The sequence below is a fragment of the Ambystoma mexicanum genome, chromosome 2q, assembly GCF_040938575.1.
Source record: "Ambystoma mexicanum isolate Mex_15411 chromosome 2q, UKY_AmexF1_1, whole genome shotgun sequence".
Lineage (NCBI taxonomy): Eukaryota > Metazoa > Chordata > Amphibia > Caudata > Ambystomatidae > Ambystoma > Ambystoma mexicanum.
In genome coordinates this window covers 686093882-686111298 of record NC_090924.1, presented here as the reverse complement: position 1 = coordinate 686111298, position 17417 = coordinate 686093882, and the positions used below count along the sequence as shown (strand labels likewise).

At 43.3% G+C, this 17417-nt stretch overlaps 1 protein-coding gene across 11 annotated transcripts in view; it reads right to left on the bottom strand.

Moving 5' to 3' along the window:
* The window catches only part of LOC138569691 (GATOR1 complex protein NPRL3-like), a 247575-nt gene that overhangs the window by 169649 nt on the left and 60509 nt on the right, over window positions 1-17417 (bottom strand). For 6 of the 11 annotated variants that reach the window (XM_069647883.1, XM_069647892.1, XM_069647885.1 and 3 more), the window contains exon 3: window positions 15513-15551. The exons of the other annotated variants lie outside the window; for them this stretch is intronic. Coding sequence is in view for 4 of the 6 variants with exons in the window: in XM_069647892.1 (XP_069503993.1) it covers window positions 15513-15551 (39 nt within the window). In the remaining 2 variants the exon portion in view is untranslated. The remainder of the gene's footprint in view (window positions 1-15512; window positions 15552-17417) is intronic. 11 annotated transcript variants of the gene reach the window in all.

Below are 17417 nucleotides of genomic sequence, written 5' to 3'. Positions count from 1 at the left end.
CTAGTATTTTATGAAATCAAATACGTGTCTGCAAAATATCATGATTCTAATGTGAATCCATTTTGTAGATATTGCAGAAATCTGTCATTCGTGCATGCAGCAATCTGTCATTCACGCATGCAGCCACCTGCCGACACCAGACACGGTTCATTGCGACCGGCATGATCAGACCAGTTTAGAAATAAACGTATATCCAAGTTGTTCAGAAATGCAATTTCAGATGGGTGGAGCAAGAACACGCAGAAATGGGGCCTGGAGACCAGAGCACCAATCAGAGGGAAGGGGCTAGGCCTTGTTTAGGGGAAGAAGAGTTGACCAATCAGGAGTATTTTTTAAAAATTGTTATAGGCATTTAGTTTTACAAAAAGAAAACCTTTTACAAAACACATCCATATAGTCAAACAAAACACTTTTTAAAAAAAGCTAGAAAATGTAGTATCCAAACATACAGTAGTTTTAAAAGGTAATGACCCAAACTATCATAAATAAAAAAATGGTAGAAATGTTCGGATTTCGTCTGTTCCAAAATTACATACAGCCGAAAATGCCGAATATTTCGGTTTCATTAAAGCAAACAAGCGAAGCGTGGGTTGCGGGGGTGCCCCCTGCATCCTTGTTCGCTATAATGGAATCAGGGGTAGCGGGGGTGTTCCCCCGCATCCAAAATAAAAAAGGGAAGTTAAGGGAACGGGTGCTGCATGGACACGGCAGCACATAGCAAGGTGTGCCGCCAAAAGGTAAGTAAGTGGGTGGGGGAGCGGAGTGCTGAAAGCCCATTTAGTAGTGGGGTGATCATTTCAAATTATTTCGAATACAAACAATTAGAATGCAAGATTTTCATCTTCGAAAAGTTAGAAATAATCACATACATCCAGTTTCAACATGTGCTTTGTCCAAATGTTATGATTCACTAAACTTGAATATTTCTTTTAAACACTTTAGCGAAAAATATGGCATCCATACAGTAGTTCCGAGATATGCTTTGTCCAAATGTTATAATTCAGTCAGCCAAAATATATTTTTTTAAACTTTATCAAGGCTAAAGTCCAAGCAAGTTTTTTCTCCTTGTACCAAAGCCAACCACAACCTTTCTGCACAGCATGATCTTCGCTCATCAATATATCTACCCAGCAGTTTCGTTCTTAGGTCAGTTATGGCTCTACAAATTAAAACCAAATGTTTTTGGGATTCAATAGAATTTTCCCTTTTGCATAACCTGCAGGTGACATTACTCGCTTCTATTCTTTTACGAATGGCCAGTACTTCTTTTGTTGGGTATAGATTAAATCTAAAATGCATGTAGAGCGCTCTAAATTCCAAACTTGGGAATGTTATCAGATTTTCCGGCGTGGCCTGAGGATACACTTTATAAGCTTGTCTTTGTTGTTGTGTCCAGATTCAATCCTTATACCACAGTTTATACTTATCCGATGTTGGATTGGCTATTAAAGTATCCTCTGTGGTGTTCAGATCGATCAATATTGCCAGGGAGATTCTTTTCCATTCGACAAGCACTGGCTCTGAATTTTTTTTCTAGTGCACCTTTAATCATACTGAATCCCCTTAACGGTTGTATGCATTTCCTATATAGTGCAAGACTTTTCCAAGTTATCATCGCTAAGAGTGATATCAAACCCAACTCCATTCTTATAACTTGAATTGGAATAGATTTTGGCAGCCTTAATACTTCATTCGATAGAATGAGACAACCGGTACCAGGGAACATTGGCCAACATTTTTCAAGATTTTACAGCCCTTGGCAGCCAAATTTGTGGCTTTCTTCCGTAGGGCCATTTCTCTTGGTACTTCTCTGATGCTATTATACCAACGTGTCTATTCAATGATTTTTTCTTTTTTCAAATACCATAAAAAGCGATCCCTTGCCCTAATACCTGGAGGCTGGAATTCTACATTTTGAGACATTTATTATTAAACCATTTTCTTCAGTGTATCACTGAAACGCATTCAATTGCCTTTACAGGCCAATTGGCGACTGATCGATCAGCACTAGATCATCAACGTATAATAGGGTACTCACGAGTCTGCCCTCAATTATCGGCAGGCAGCTTCTTATTTTGCAGGTCTGAAATGAACAGGTTGAAAAGTTCTGGTGCCAGTGAGCATCCTTGCTTCAGGTCTTTTTTAATAGAAATCGGTCCGGATAGCGATCCACTTGCATCCAGACTTACTTTTAAAGATGTATCTGAATAGAAGTCTCTGCTTGGTCCTACAATGTTGGTTGGGTACTCCCATGATTTTAATTTTGCCCAGAGCCGCCTGTCAATTCTGTCGAAAGCTTGGGCTAATCTATAACAGCTAAGTATGTTTTCTTTTTCTTCCCACCTCCTCGTGCTTTCAAGATGATTATTAGAAACACATTTAGCAATGTTCCCATCTCTTTAACACACTCTGACTGCAAAGGGTCAAATTCTTTGAATAGTCCACCTTGCAAGCTGTTTTTGCAGAGCGCTTGCCCGATACATCATGTAGAACGATAGGCCTAAAATTTGTTGGATCAGACCTATCGCCCTACTTGAAAATAGGGACTACGACAGATATTTTCCAGGAGGACGTAACCTTTTTAGCTTTCCTTAAAAGATGGAATAACTCAGGTAAAAATGCAGCCCATAAGTCGGCGTTCTCTTTCAACATGACATTAGTCATCCCATCAGGGCTAGGGGCTCTAGAGCTACTTGCTTTTTTAATTAGGTCCTTAATGTCATCCCTTTATATCGGAATTGACCATTCTGCATTAGCTGTGGAGTTAGATTGCCCACATTTTGCTTGTAGTTCATTACTGTTGTTACAGAAGGCTGTGAAGTATTCTACTTATGGTGCTGCTGGTATTGAGTTTGTCAGTAAGGCTGCCTGGGGGGTGTTCATGGAACTGATCAGATGCCAAATCTCCCTTGTATTTTTCAATTGTATACAGATGAACATCTTTTCAGCACCTTGCTGTAATAGCCAGTAATTCCTAGACTTCACCCAGTTCTTGTACAGCTACTTCACCTTTTTCATATACTTTTTTACATCGTCAACTTTTGATTTCCTCTTCTCTTTCAGGTTAGCGCTCAATTTTATTTCCCAAATTCGACCTGTCCAGCAAACATGTGTGCATGAGAAAACATGTTTTTCAAACCAGTTTTCACACTTTCTATGAAGTTTGTCAATAGTCCAGTATATTCCAGTCCTGACCATAGTTGGTCATTCTTTAATACGTTCTTCAGACAGACAAATCTTTCTGTCAGACAATTTTCCTTGGATTCATAAGCAGCCTATTCTGCCAGATTCTATTTGCACCCCCACCGGAAATAGCTCGCTCGTCGCCCTTGGAGAGGCCTTGCAGATCAATTTTAAGATGTTGTTATCACTACGGTTAGTTTCTATTACTTGAAGGGAGTCAATTTGCAGTGATCTGTTTTCAGATACAAATATATAATCCAACGCCCTGTTTTCCTACTTCCATTTCTGTTGATGTAGCGGGGATGTGCCCCGTTGTCTGTTCATTTAACATATGGATATTCCTAGATCTCAATTCCCTACACCAGATCAACCCTCTCTTCTTAGATTGTGATAATGTTTGATCATCACATATCAGTACATTACACGGGTTAAAGCAGTGTTTATTTAAATCTTCACATACTATTATTGTCGAATCTGACAATTTTTCAAGAGACTTGTTTACAAACCCCATTATTATTCTTTGGAAATGTTCTGCCCCCTTGGCCTCATGGTTTCAATAAATGTTAAATAGAATATACTGTGGTCCCTCCATCTGAATTATTAAAACTTGAATATAAGGATTTGGGTTGATTGTATTCACCACAGTTAGTCCCTTGCTGGGTTTTACAGTTGTGAAGAGGCCTGACATAGGTCTTCCTTTAGAGCCCTTCATGGCATGATTTAAGTAAATGATATCCAACCAATACCAGGGTTTTTGTTATACAAGTCTCTTGAAAGTATGTAATGTCAGATTGCTCCCAATTGAGGTCCGACTTCCCAAACAGGTGCCAAAAGCCTCTCGTATTCCAGCTCCACAAGATATCTTTGAGGAGATCGGACTGGCTAGATTACGATCTCCTCGTTCCAGTTACTATTGGGTCACGTGGACCATTCCATCTCTCCTGATCATTCCCACTAGACCTCATGTAATATGAGCTCTCTCTGTCTAGAGGTTTCAGTGTGATCTAATGTTGAACCCCTTCATGCTGGTAGAGCTGCATCCTCCCCTGCACCAAGTCTTCTTTTTGTAATGTCAAGTCCTCGTGAAATATGTGAATGAGGTCCTGGTTCTCGATTGTCTGCCACTGATCTCATAGCAAATCCCAGTGGCAATAGACCATTTGCCTCCCTCAGAAATAAATGCTCAACCAACTTTGATGAAGCATGAATTAGCACCTTGTCCAGTCTATCCTTGTTCACAAATTTTATCGTTAATTCTATTGAAGAAATTAGCTGCAGTTTCGGAACCTGATGCATCAGCTTGAGTACATCCACCCTCTTCAAGATCAGGCCATCATTGATGTATAGTATGCATTCCAATTGGATAAGGCTTGTGTTGCTTTTGTAGACGTTTTGTCGCTTTTGCGTTTGTTTTTATTTTTAGCTGAACTTCTTGGAGGTACTCTTTAGAGCTTCTCCTCCCATCCCTCCAATCTTGTCTGTCTTGAGCTGGCGTGAAATGGAGGCTCCTGTGAATTGAATCTTTCAATTGTTGGTCTTTTAGCGGACCTCATGATTGGTGATAAAGAGCACGTTCTATGGTCACTACGCTCTTTAAGAGGTACGACGTCCTTTCATCGCCTGCATTTTCATCCCATGGCGTTTTAACGTGCATATTACAACGAATATGCTCCTAACATTTTTTAGGGGGGTGGGAAAGGGCAGATAAGGGTTTGGGCGAGTAGGCAATATCCAAAAATAAGTGTGGGAGGGGGGATTGGGGGTGAAACCCCCCAAATAATAAACAACCATTTTCGTTGGAAATGTACATGTTAAAATGACCGGGGATGAAATTGCAGGTGACGAAATGACATGGAGCCCTTTAGGAGATCTACATGGGTTCATATTTTTTGTAGACCCTTTAGATGGTTTCTTTTCCCCTGTTTGGTCTTTATCGAGGTAAGAGTCCTCGACTATGATCTTCTTCGCTTGTAGAGCTCATGTTGGTCTGCTCTCAGAGCCTGCCATTTTGGCTCCACGAATAGTCTGTGAGGTGATTGGACAGGTGACCGGCCAGACTGGTCTATTGTCTTCTCAACAATGATGAAACATCAAGAAACACACTCCTTTGAGATCTACACACTTCTCCCAGGGTGCATTAATCTCCACCTCCAATTTCTCTTCATTTGAATCGTTATTTGTCGACAATTTCAGTATTTCTTTTGACTGGGAGAACATAAGCAGCCTGCATCGTTGTCAATTTTTTGAGCAGGCTAGTAATCCGTGTTGAATCCACTGTTGTCTCCACTTCTGTGACTATGTATGTAGATAACTTCAGCAACTCTTCATAGGACACAGGCGATGAGGTGCGCTGATGTTCTAGAATTGGATGTGGTATATCTGCTGGTTGTCTTAACCCTTTTTTCTTATCAGCACCACCTGTTGCTCTTTTTGGTTCTTGGCTTTTTTTGGGGGGCTGTTTGTTGTTGTCTTTTCCCTGCATCTGCCGATGAAGCATTATCGGGTAGTAGGCGTGTTCTTCCATCATCTTCGCACCATATTTTGCCTTTGTGAAGATTTTGAATTCTTTCGTCACTTTCAAGTGTGTCAAGGGTGGATTAGTTTCCAACACTTCATTGGACTCCTCCCCAGGATCCGGCATTAGTATTTATTCAATTTCATCTGCAATACTATTGTTCATGTTGATAGTCCCTGCCGTGACAGAGGTTGAGGAAGTAGGCTTTATGAGCCGCACATCCAACAGACTATTTTCCCCAGCAAAAGGCATGTTACATGATGTTTAATTTGATTGATCATTAGGCGCGGGTACGATAGCTGCTTTTGATTCCTGAACCACGTTCATAACAGAATCCAAGACAGATTGCTTTCCTCTCTTGTGCAAGTGCCCCCTTTCTGCTCTTTCAATCCTTCTTTCATCCTTATCCTGAATAATTGGCTCTAGGATGCTCTGCAATATATTTGTAATCTGGACTGAGGTCTTGTCCAGGTTTCCCTGGAGTGCAGTTACGAAGCCTTCTACAAACAGGATCTTCGAATGCATCATTGCAAGTAGAGTTGTATGATCTTGCAATTGTTCGTGTAGACTCTCATATCATTTTGTAAACTGTGCCATAGTAATCGTCAGGGCCATCAGAGTATTGGTATCAATCCCTGACGAACTGGGGCAATTTACTTCAGATTTACGCGGTTGAGACGTCAGACCACTATCACATTTATCCGAGTTTTGAGATCCCCTGTTACACTGTGATAGGTTTCTTTAATCTTCCAATTCTGTTGTATCCAAAGATCCATCAGAGACTCTTGGTCTTTTGTTGTTTTATTGTGTATCCCGCTCCCCCACTGCTTTCGAGAGCGTTCCTAAGTTCGCACCATCGAGCGTAGCCTTAATAGCCATCTTCTCCTATAGGTCACTGATAATATGCATGTGCTTTGCATTTACATTGGGGATTGAGGAAGGCATGCCAAGGCTCCATGCTGTTTAGTTTGGATGCGTATGTCACTTGTACTGTCATAGTTAAGTCACTCCTTGCTGTAGTGACTTCCTTTGATAGCGTGGACGTCATTGTTGAGTCTTCTTTGTATATGATGGGGGTAGCTCTGCATCCCTGTCCGCATCATCTTGGTTTCTCAATGTTCTCCTGTGGGTAGCTCTAAATCTTTTGGGTCTTTCAGACACGATATGCGGGCTTCAATTTAATTTGCTGTTGCTAGTAGGACATCATCCTGGACCTCTAAGGTTTTTCCTCGCCATAAATTTTGGTGGCGGGATGAACTTGGCTTTATCTGCAGTAAAGTTTTACGGTACAAGAACTTCTGATTTGTAAAAGGCTCACCCTCTCCTAGAGTATATGGGTTCCGTGGCATTTTCAATTTTTGAGTAATTCTTAGGTGGGGCGAAGTTTCCAGCCCTACAGCTCGATCTCCCACTTGTTGTTCCATTGTGATAAATATCTCCTGCCCTTTAGAAGCGAGGGTTCGCAAGCCGCACCTTTGAGTAGATGTTACCGCTCCTAAGCAGGCTGCTGTAAGCTTGGTCTTTCCATTTGCATGAATAACTGGCGCTAGATCTAATTCTGTCGGCATTGTCACAGAGCTATCTTTTAAGACAACAGTACTTTTTGAGTTCTTACTATAACCCGCAGTAGATGCCGTGATTTCAACCAATACGTCCTCTGCTTCCTGTGGATTCTAGGCACGGTTCATTGTCTAGGTTTCTCAGGGGCTCACTGGAAGGTAATCTCCCACTGGACTCACCTGCTTTCAGGCAGTCATCTGCCGTTTCGCCGTCCCTTGAAGATAGCACAGCTTGGAGGTTGATCCCATCCTGTAGGGTGAAGCCTTCCACCATCCACTGACCACACTCTGACCGATTGCAAGAACTTGCCACCAAAAGGAAAATAGCAGTCAATGATCCTCTTCGGTGGTCGTGATCACCCTCTGCCAAACACTCTGAGACACGGTGAATCATATGGTTTAGTAGGTGGACCGCTGGAGTAAAAAAGAATGGAAGACTCTTTCAGGAGTCTGCTGAGACAATGATACAGTCCGTGTTCACTCCAATCACCAAACACGCTGACACACTTCGCTGGTACATTTTAATTGAAACATTTCTGGGATGTGGTTAGTTTTTTAAACAGGACGCCCAGTAGATTAGGGGAGGAAAGAGATAATGATCTTCAGATCAGACAACCAGACAAGGGTGAGACAAGGAAAAAGGTGAAACCAAAATCTGGAGGGCAGAGGCAGGGGCCCATCCATAACCAGAGACCACGAGAGGCAGACAGAAGGGCTTTTGGAGTTCCATCCTTTACCAGGTCACATTGTTTCTAATGAGATGACCCAGGTTGCCCGAGGACTGCTCCAGTGCACAAACCCAGAGAGATTGAAAGTAAGTACATAGGTCCAGCAGACCAAACCATTGGTGGGGTTCTATTTGAGTGAATGTATTCCCATATATCGACATGCATGGGGTGGGCATGGTGAGGAACATGAGGGTATCCTCACTTCTTTTCCCCCTGGTTCCTCCACTCAGGTGACCAGGGAAAGGCCATCGCTTTTGGATGCTGACCCTGGAAGCAGGGGGGGGGTATGCGAAGGAGGATCACCTGGGTGAAGGGAACTTGTGGAGTGTGGAGAGGATGTCTTTAGGTGAGACATGGTATCCCCCCATTCCCTTTTCAAAATGAACCCTCTACCCCTCAAGCCTTTGTAAGCTACGGTCAGTCCTTTCGCCTTTCTTCCGACCAAAATGTACCCCAGAAACACCACCTCAACACTGGAACAAGGAAGAGACCAACTAGGAGGGCACATATTCATTTGTGTGAGACAAACACATATCAGCCCTATATTATTAATACAGGCACACATCAGTCTGGTACCAAGACGAGGAAGAGATAACACAAAGTTATACACACTTCCTTTATTAAGTCAGACCTCCCCAAACACCACTATGGTACTGAGATGAAGAAGAGGGCTATGGAAGTAGGTATACAGGTGGAACAGCCAGGCACGTCCACCGAATGGGTTTCGCCATAGTTAGGCAATTGGACTTAATGACCAACACCTGAAGCCACCCGACAGTCCCAGTGGATATACAATTCCTTGCCGCACAGCAAAAGGAGGAACAGGCTTGAGAGAAGGAAGGTGGAGACACCAGAGCTGGAAGACGTGTCAAGCAGGAGAGCGAGACGTAGCTGCCAGCAGTGAGAGGGTCTGGAGGTCCTGCTACCCTCCTTTCCAGGTACGCAAAGCAGGAGCTGTGGTACTCCCGAAGACCCCAGCCGCAGCAGGAAACCAGAAGTGCGAGTGGTGCTCTCTGTGGCTGCCACAAAAGCTTGTGGAAGCTGAAGAGCCGAACGAGGAGTGAAAGTAACAGAAGGGAGGTGCAGTGTGCAACCGATGAGTGGAAGCAAGGGAACACTCAAACCGGGTCCCTGCGGAAACTTGAACCCGTACTTTTGGATACCGAATGAACTGAAAGTTATTGTAAGCAATGCAATTTTGAATGTCAAAACAAACACTTTTGAATACCAAATGAACTGAAAGTTATTGTAAGCAATGCAATTTTGAATGTCAAAACAAACACTTTTGAAAGTTATTGTAAGCAATGCAATTTTGAATGTCAAAACAAACACTTTTGAATACCAAATTAACTGAAAAAGTTTATAAGCACTTTTGAATGCCGCCCAGAGCAAAGGCAAGTTCTGGGGACTTGTGAATGGAGTAAGAGAAATGTGGTGCATGTGGCAGATACCACGGAAATGTTGATTTTGAGATACGAGTATTGGCAACGCCAAGACAATACCAAGAAGAGTATAGGATGAGAAACTAAATATCGGGCAAAGCTAAAAGAGTTCAAGGAACTGCAGGTTAAGAGGAAACCTGAATTGGCAAGAGCCAGAAGAATACAGAAAAGGGTAACAAAGTGTATGGTGGTCAAACAAGCCACAGAACAGTGATAGAAGAGTGTGAAAGTGATGAAAGAGCCAAGCTTCACTGTTAAAGGAAAGCAGTGGCCAAATGTTGTTGCAAAGCAGTCAAGAAAGGGTATCGGTTGCTTAACCTGCAATGGGTGGATTGTGTGGTCCAACAACCAGTGAAACGTACTGATGTCAAAAGAGCTGGTAAGTCTCCCAAGGAATTGTGTTGTTTTGCAAGTCTAGACAATTTTGTACTTTTGGGGGAAAGAACCCCCTTTTTGTTGTTTTGTTGAAAGCGGGAAGATTTGAACTCTTGGGGTAGGGGACCCCTGTGTTTTATTAACTACTTTGAACTTGGGGAAGTGGAAGCCGACTGCGAGCCAAGAGCTGGAGGTAGCTCAGAACATTATTCTGAACACTATTCATTTTGATGCCGACATCCCTACATATTGTATGCAGTTTGTTGTGAGGGCAAGAATAGGTTTTGGATACAGACAGACATTTTTTATTTGGATTTCCTGACACAGACTATCCTTAGTTTTCTTTAGGTAGGGAAATCCCACCTTAGAATAAGGCAAGTTAGGCATTACTCCACCCTGCATTTTGAATTTAATACAACTTTGTTAATGAACTTGAACCTGTTGTCTGTGTCTAACTAATGATGACTTCACAGCATCCAGAAATAGATCCCTAGTGTTTCCTGACTCATTAATAATGTTATTAATTCCCACACAGCCAAAGGGCGCGGGGCGAGCTGTGGGAAATTCAAAATCGCTGATCTCTCTCCCAGCACTGATAATGTGATATTTGTCAAAGTAATTGTGGATCACCTATTACCCTTTTTGCCATTCCCACATATCCCCTAAAGGGGATGGGAGCATTAAAAAAGAGAAAACTGATTTGTTCAACACTCACTGAACCCTGAATCAAAGCAGAAGGGGATCCAAATCATAAACTTAATATCTGGGTCTGTGCTGTGCAAAAAAAGGGCCCTTAGTGTGAAGTAAAGTGGGAATAACTGATTTAAAAGCACACGCTCTTGATATGTGAGCAAGGAACTCCAAAGTGAATGGGGATATTGCCGCTGTATAGTGGCAAAGGACAGATTTTCATTATATGCCGAGAGAGTATTTTGCTCAAATGTTGGTTGTGCTGGAATATTGCTAGAAGGAAAAGTGTGCAGGGAGGTTAGAGATAAAGAGCGCTGCACATATCTATTCTTTTGCCCAATAGAAAAGTGTGACATTGTATTTAAGTTAGACCACATACAAAGTATACTGTAAAGCACAAGTGCACTGTCAGGTTCTAGGGTGCTGCATTAATTATCTTTATATAAGGGGTATTCTTCCGGGTGACCAAGTATCTGAAGAATTCTTTAAACCTGCGTTTCCTTTTCTACATGTTATCAGAGGGGCATACAGACAGTAGAGCAAAACTGTAAAAAAAAAATGTATTGTGTTTTGCAGTTAATATACAAATCAACTCTTTAATCCATTTCCATAGTACAATCTTATTTTCATCTGAATAACAAAACATTAAAATGGTTTTATTATTTACAATTCATCAATAATAGATGACCCGTAGATCACCCTTCGTCTTGCCTCAATGCTTTTCCAGAATTTCATCAAATGGTAAATACTTGTTTTGTCATCTCCGGTCCCAGGACTTCCCAAATGCTGTTATTGTTGTACGTTTCACATTTACCTCACGCCATGATGTACCTACCCTCTCCTGGCAATGGTCAGGGTAGAGCAGCTTAGCAATAGATGGTTTCCATTCTCATCTGTACATGCCTTATACGTTCTGTGACTGCGTCTCTAAAAACACATTTGGCGTTTTAAGCTGTGGGCGATAAGAAATAGTGCCTGGAAGGAAAGGGTTGGCACCACAGAGTGGAGTGGCGTGATTAGTGATAATTATTGTGTATATTTGGATTTTATAATTAAAGAATAATAAAAATATATTCTTTCTGCACCCCGGACTGGTTTTTGGCTTGCATATTGCAAAAGGTGTTAGGAACTACTGTGGTGTTATATAAATCAAAGGCAGAGTTAGTAAAAAAAATCCAATTCATTTATCAATTGCTCTGGCGCTCTTGATTGGGGAGGGGAATGAAACTCCCTGAATGGTTGCCCCATAAATATATATTCTACACCACCCCACCCCAGCTGATCTGGCACCAGTCCTTGAATCGGCCAAACCCTCAATCAGCCAGCCCCCGACTATCGCCTAGTCTCTCTTCATTCTCATTCCTAACAACTTGGCGCATGCAGTATCGAACACCATGTCTTACCTACAGGAGAGCTAATAAATTAAGTGACCCCCTCCAGTCTGCGTTTGCAACGCAGATACTCGACTGAATTAACAACCACATCTCCCTGCTTCCTCCCTGCTGCTCACCACTGTTGCTTTTCATCTATTCTTATACTCAAAGATCTCTGCTGCTTTCAACACCGTTATCCATCCCCTCTTCTCCTAATTACTTGTTCTCATCTTGACTTTTAGGATACCACCCTCAAATGGATCACCTCGGAGCAGGACAGCCCCATCTTCTCCATCTCTTGGAACTCTGGCACACCCACCTGCACCCCCTCTTAATAGTGGTGGTTCACTAATGCGCTGTACTTGACCCTAACCCATTCACACTTTGTCCCTGCTCTGGAAGGGACCTCATCGCATCCTTTGGCTTCACATGTCACTTTGTTGCCAATGACACTAAAGCAGTCACTGCCTTCCCCTCCATCTCAGAACTATCCTCCCACCATCTCTTGGACATTCTTCACTGATTGGCAGTACATTGTCTAATGGTTAACTCATTAGAATAAACGTGATGTTTTTCCCTGCCCCTAACATCAATACCATCCTCTCCTTAGTTGCTTTTCCATGATCTTCTCTCAACCCACCACCTATGGCTCTGTTTGACAGCAATCTTATACTCCATAATTTCCTTAGCTCTGCTGCGGCTGCTGCTTGGCCCAATCTTTTTCACAAGAAAACAGCCCCTACCTCACTTTCCATTCTACTTGAACTCTGATCTACGCGTTTGTCCTGAGCAAACCAGACTAACGTCCCCAGCTGCCTCCTGGGTGTCCCACTCTATTTCTTTGTCACTGTCAAAAACGTTAACTTAGCCAACGCAAAACCCTTTCAACCTCCCTCGTTCCTCGCCCACCTACGTCCAAAGCCTCCATGAGGTAGCCTCTCCCTGCACAAATGCTCCTTCTTCAAATTCCTTATTCTAAGCTACAAATCTATCCAGACTATATAGCTGCATCTCTCACAACCCTCCATGACGTACCCTCCGATCTCATGACCTTCTCAGCTTTAGCGTGGCACATCCCCACTTCTCTGGATTTTGCTTCCATTCCTTTTTTTTTCGGACCTTCCACCACAGGAACTCCTTACCCTCAGAAATAAAATAAACATATCCACAGTGGCGGGCTTGCCCTCAAAGGTCCCCTAGTCTAGCTCAAGGCAATTCATCACACCTGCAGCATCATTATCCCTGCCCAATGGTTGACGACAAGAATTTAACAGAGTATAAATATTGGAAATATTTGAAGTCAACCATTATAAGTATGTAATGATTAGTTTATCTTGTCCTTTCTGAATCTACAAAGGCCCTTCCACTTGATCAACAGGTGGTTGGGCTTTTGCATCATTCATTACACTTTTGTTCTTGAGTTTATTAAGCAGCCAGGAATGGGACCGCTAACGCTGGCAATAGGTCCTATTGCACAGGGTTTATGCGAAGCAATGCGTTTACTAATCAAATACAAATATCACCAAATATCACCAACAGACGCTTCCGTACCTAGAATACAGGACAGTACCTGCAGAAAGCATTGGTCCAACAAGGTGTATGTGGAATACAGTTTTGACTAGTAATGGCCAGTGTAACTACTCTGTGTGAAATGCGTCGACCTCCTCAACCTTTGCCTAGGATGCCAGCAAAAGCTGAATGGAGCGACCACTACTGACTGTGTAGCAGCAAAAAACTTTTAAAGAATGTAGCCAAGTGATCAAGAATTGGACTTTCAACACTCACCCCAAATCTCCATTAAAATGGAGGTAATCGTCCCTGCCGGGGTGATGTATAGAAGAAGATGCACACTCAAATGCAAAGGGAAAAGGGCTATATTAAAAAGGCTGTACAACTTGCCGAAACCACCCGACAGCAAACCTCTGCACTCAGTACCTTGCGAAACCAGATGTCCCATTCCATGTGAAATCTGTGCTGGTGACCAGCTTCCAAATCCTGTTGGGACTTTATGGGACAAAGTTTCGCCAGCAGTCTCCTCGCTTACAGTGGGTGATGCCCTAACCTCCACTGAGCAGCATAACATGTAACCTGGCCTTCATCACTGGATATGCCCCACCATCACCAGAGCCATGTCATTAGCTGCCTGATGTTCAGCGCCCTTCTGGCCTGGTCTGTCACCACAACGGATAGCTTCCAGGACCCCTTTTTCCTCTTGCATTCTGTGCAGACTCTTGAGCTACAACCAGCTTTGAATCCTGATGCCACAACAGCCACAGAGGTCAGTATCCTGGACACTGCCCAACACTGAATCCCAGCATTTTGGCAGGTTGGGCTTTTACATCCATGAAGATTCGGCAGGTAGATCTAACAGTAGCCCCAGGCACCCTGACCCCTTGGAACAAACTACTTTCTTGTGGGCGCCTTTGGTCGTAGCTCTGCTTCTTTTTCCCCTTTGCCACTTTCTATGAACCTATACAAATGATGATCCGAAACAATAGGGCCATGAGAGGTAAACATCCCTAGGGTATGCAGTCGCCAGGATTCACAACTTTGTCCTTCACCAGTGGCACTCATTATAAACATTTCAAAAAAGGTAGCAGGTGCTCCTCTCCAGAAAGAACACGGCATGATAACCTGTTCTGAGATGAGAGTTTGCAGCACACGCTTTTTGCTCACTGTACCTTTCACAGATTGAATATATCCATTTTTATCAGTCTTTGTCCCGCCCACATGGGCAGTCCAGCACTGAAATGCTACTACTACCTTTTTTGTACTTTTGGAAGGAACTTGGGGTTGGTCACGCTAGGTTACCTGGGGGCAGGTTATCATGGCGTGTTCTTTCGAGAGAGGGGCGCCTGCTACCTTTTTTGTAGTCATTATAAACATGCTTAGCTTCATGGCCAACTAACCCGAGTGCCTGGACTGAACTCTGCATTGGGTACATAGGGCATTTGTGCGATCACCTGCGGCCCTGGTTAAAGAGCAAGCACGAGTATAACACGGAGTAGTGGCCCGCTCTTTGCACGCCACACATGCATATGTTGTCGCACCCGTGTGGTCCATGTTTCTGTGCAAAAATCCAATGCTGAAATGAGGAGTATGCACAGGTGCAGGCAGGGCCACTATTTACTGTTATCAGCATGCTAGTGTGCTATGAACAGTTTTGCGACTGGCAAACGGAAGTGCCTCGGTTCTACTGCTGCTCCACTAGCTGCAAATACTTGAGTGATACCGCCCCATGACTACTCTGACCAAGTCACAAGGAGGAGTGTGCTCAATTATTTTAACAGACACCAAACATGGTTCGTGTAAGAGCATGCTGTGAAATTCCCTACAACAGCCAGCAGACTTCACACAGTGCACATTTATGGGTTCATCATACACAACCACACAGTGTATACACAAAGCGCAAACTGTATATACAAAGCACATTTAGTCACAGTACATACATATGTAGGGCGCACGTTCTGGAGTTTTGCCATTAGCACACTGTAGCCTTACAATTAGTTTCAAGATTTAGTATTTGGTTGCATTAGTCAACGTTTTTATAGGGATTTGGGTAAATGGAGAAGACACAGACAGACCGACACTAAAAGGAAAGGAACATTCTAGACAAAGGAGGCATTGCTTAGAATGTCTGCTCTTACCCCTCAACCAATTGCTCATCAGTTGGAGGACATTGCTCTCTGAAATGAGAACGGGGCCATGAACAAAACACACAAAAACACAACAAAAGAGTAAAACAGGCACACAATACATAGAATGACAGCAATGTATTAAAACTTAAATGTACATCAAATGTTGAAAAAAAGCACAAACTAGCACATAAATGGAACCACTGCACAGAATGGAGAGAAAAAAAATATATGCAATTTACATATATTTCAAGTACTTCAAAATGATTATTTGCTATAAAGATAAACACGACAGCAAGAGGATATGCTTGTTACAACATTTGCGTGCATACTTCAAGGAGGAGCATGGTTTTATTTAGACTTTTTCACCTGTTTAGTTAGGTGATGTGCAATAGGTCGCTAGAAAAAATGATAATTTTGGTGCATTAAAATAAACACAGATTGTACACATTATCGAGGAATGTAACAATAATGCTGAGTAACCGCGTCAAGCATAAATGCCCCACCATGTGACGACTTCCACTGACTTAGGAGCGTAGACTGTCTACAAATCCAGAAGAACATGTTACCGTCTGCAGAAATTCGTCCCAAACGTCTGTGGGAAAAAGTCTGCAAACTGCGCTCAATGGACCTCACTTTGCTGCCAGACATAATTTGACGGCAGGGACCTGGTACGTTTCCACTGAGGCGTAGCCAGCTCCCCGCCACCAACTTTTTGTCATTTGCACTGCAGGGTGCAGATGTAAAGGGCAAAAGGCAGCGTACAACAGGGAAGCCGACTTATGAATTTCCTGCGGGGGGGTGCCCAAATATAGGAAGTGACATCACCAGCGGTATATGACCGCATTTGCACGTAGTCGCCAACTTGGTGCGAGTGGGGTAGGGGGGCGCTGAACAGGGGAAACATTGGCTAGCATGTACTGCATATACTAAAGTCAAGTAAGAAGGAGGTTTAAACCTTCCAGTTGCATTCCAGTAGGCCAACACTGCCCCTACTCCACCCCTCTATAACCATCCAGGTTGTAGTAGCCCTCAAAAGACAGAGCAACACAACTAGGATGGGAGAACGAAATGCCATCCCATCCTGCGAGTGTGTCAAACCTCAGAGCAAAGACTGTGCGTGTGCCACCTACCTTGGAGCACAATCTCACTAATTTGGTGCAAATCTCGCAAGTGGGTGCATGATATGATATGATGGGTTATTTATAACGCGCTTAATACCCAGAGGTTTCTAAGCGCGGACCCAGGGATCAAACCTGTGGTGCTCCGTGTCGTCTTGCTTCCAAGGCGAGCACGTTGCCCTTGAGCTATCCTCCCGAGACAATGGGAATCCCAGGCATGTGTGTGGGCTGCAGACCCCCGGATCACATGCTCACTTCTTCAGTGTGAAACTCTGGCCAAGGCTCTTTGGGCAAGCGTTCAGGATGGGTCTCACCCCTTTAAACAGTGTGATATATTGAGTGGGCATCTCACTCCTTGCAGCATAGTATACCTGTTGCTGGTAATCTCACAATTGAACGTACAGTTTCAATCTTGCTCATCTCAGTGACCCCATGTATATTAATGGAGACTGTCTTCCATCCGGGAAGACAATTATATTTCTGTTAAAATACTCTGAATTCTCACTCCAGTTTTCTCGATCTATAGATCCATACCATATTCATTCATTGTGTGTGCAGGGGTGATAACTTGTGTCTGAGAGAGCTCATTCTTTCATTCAGGAGAGATAATGGGGTAACAATCCCATGTATGTGGGATCATGCTCATTTTGCCCCATGGCCCTCACTCCAGAATGAGTGAGCAGGTTTTAAGTCCCTGCTGATTCTGCTATCCTACAAGCTCGAGCCTACGATGCCTTGCCCCATCACGGCTTCCAACATTCTGAGCGGTAGCTTATGGACAGCAGGCAGCTCAGGA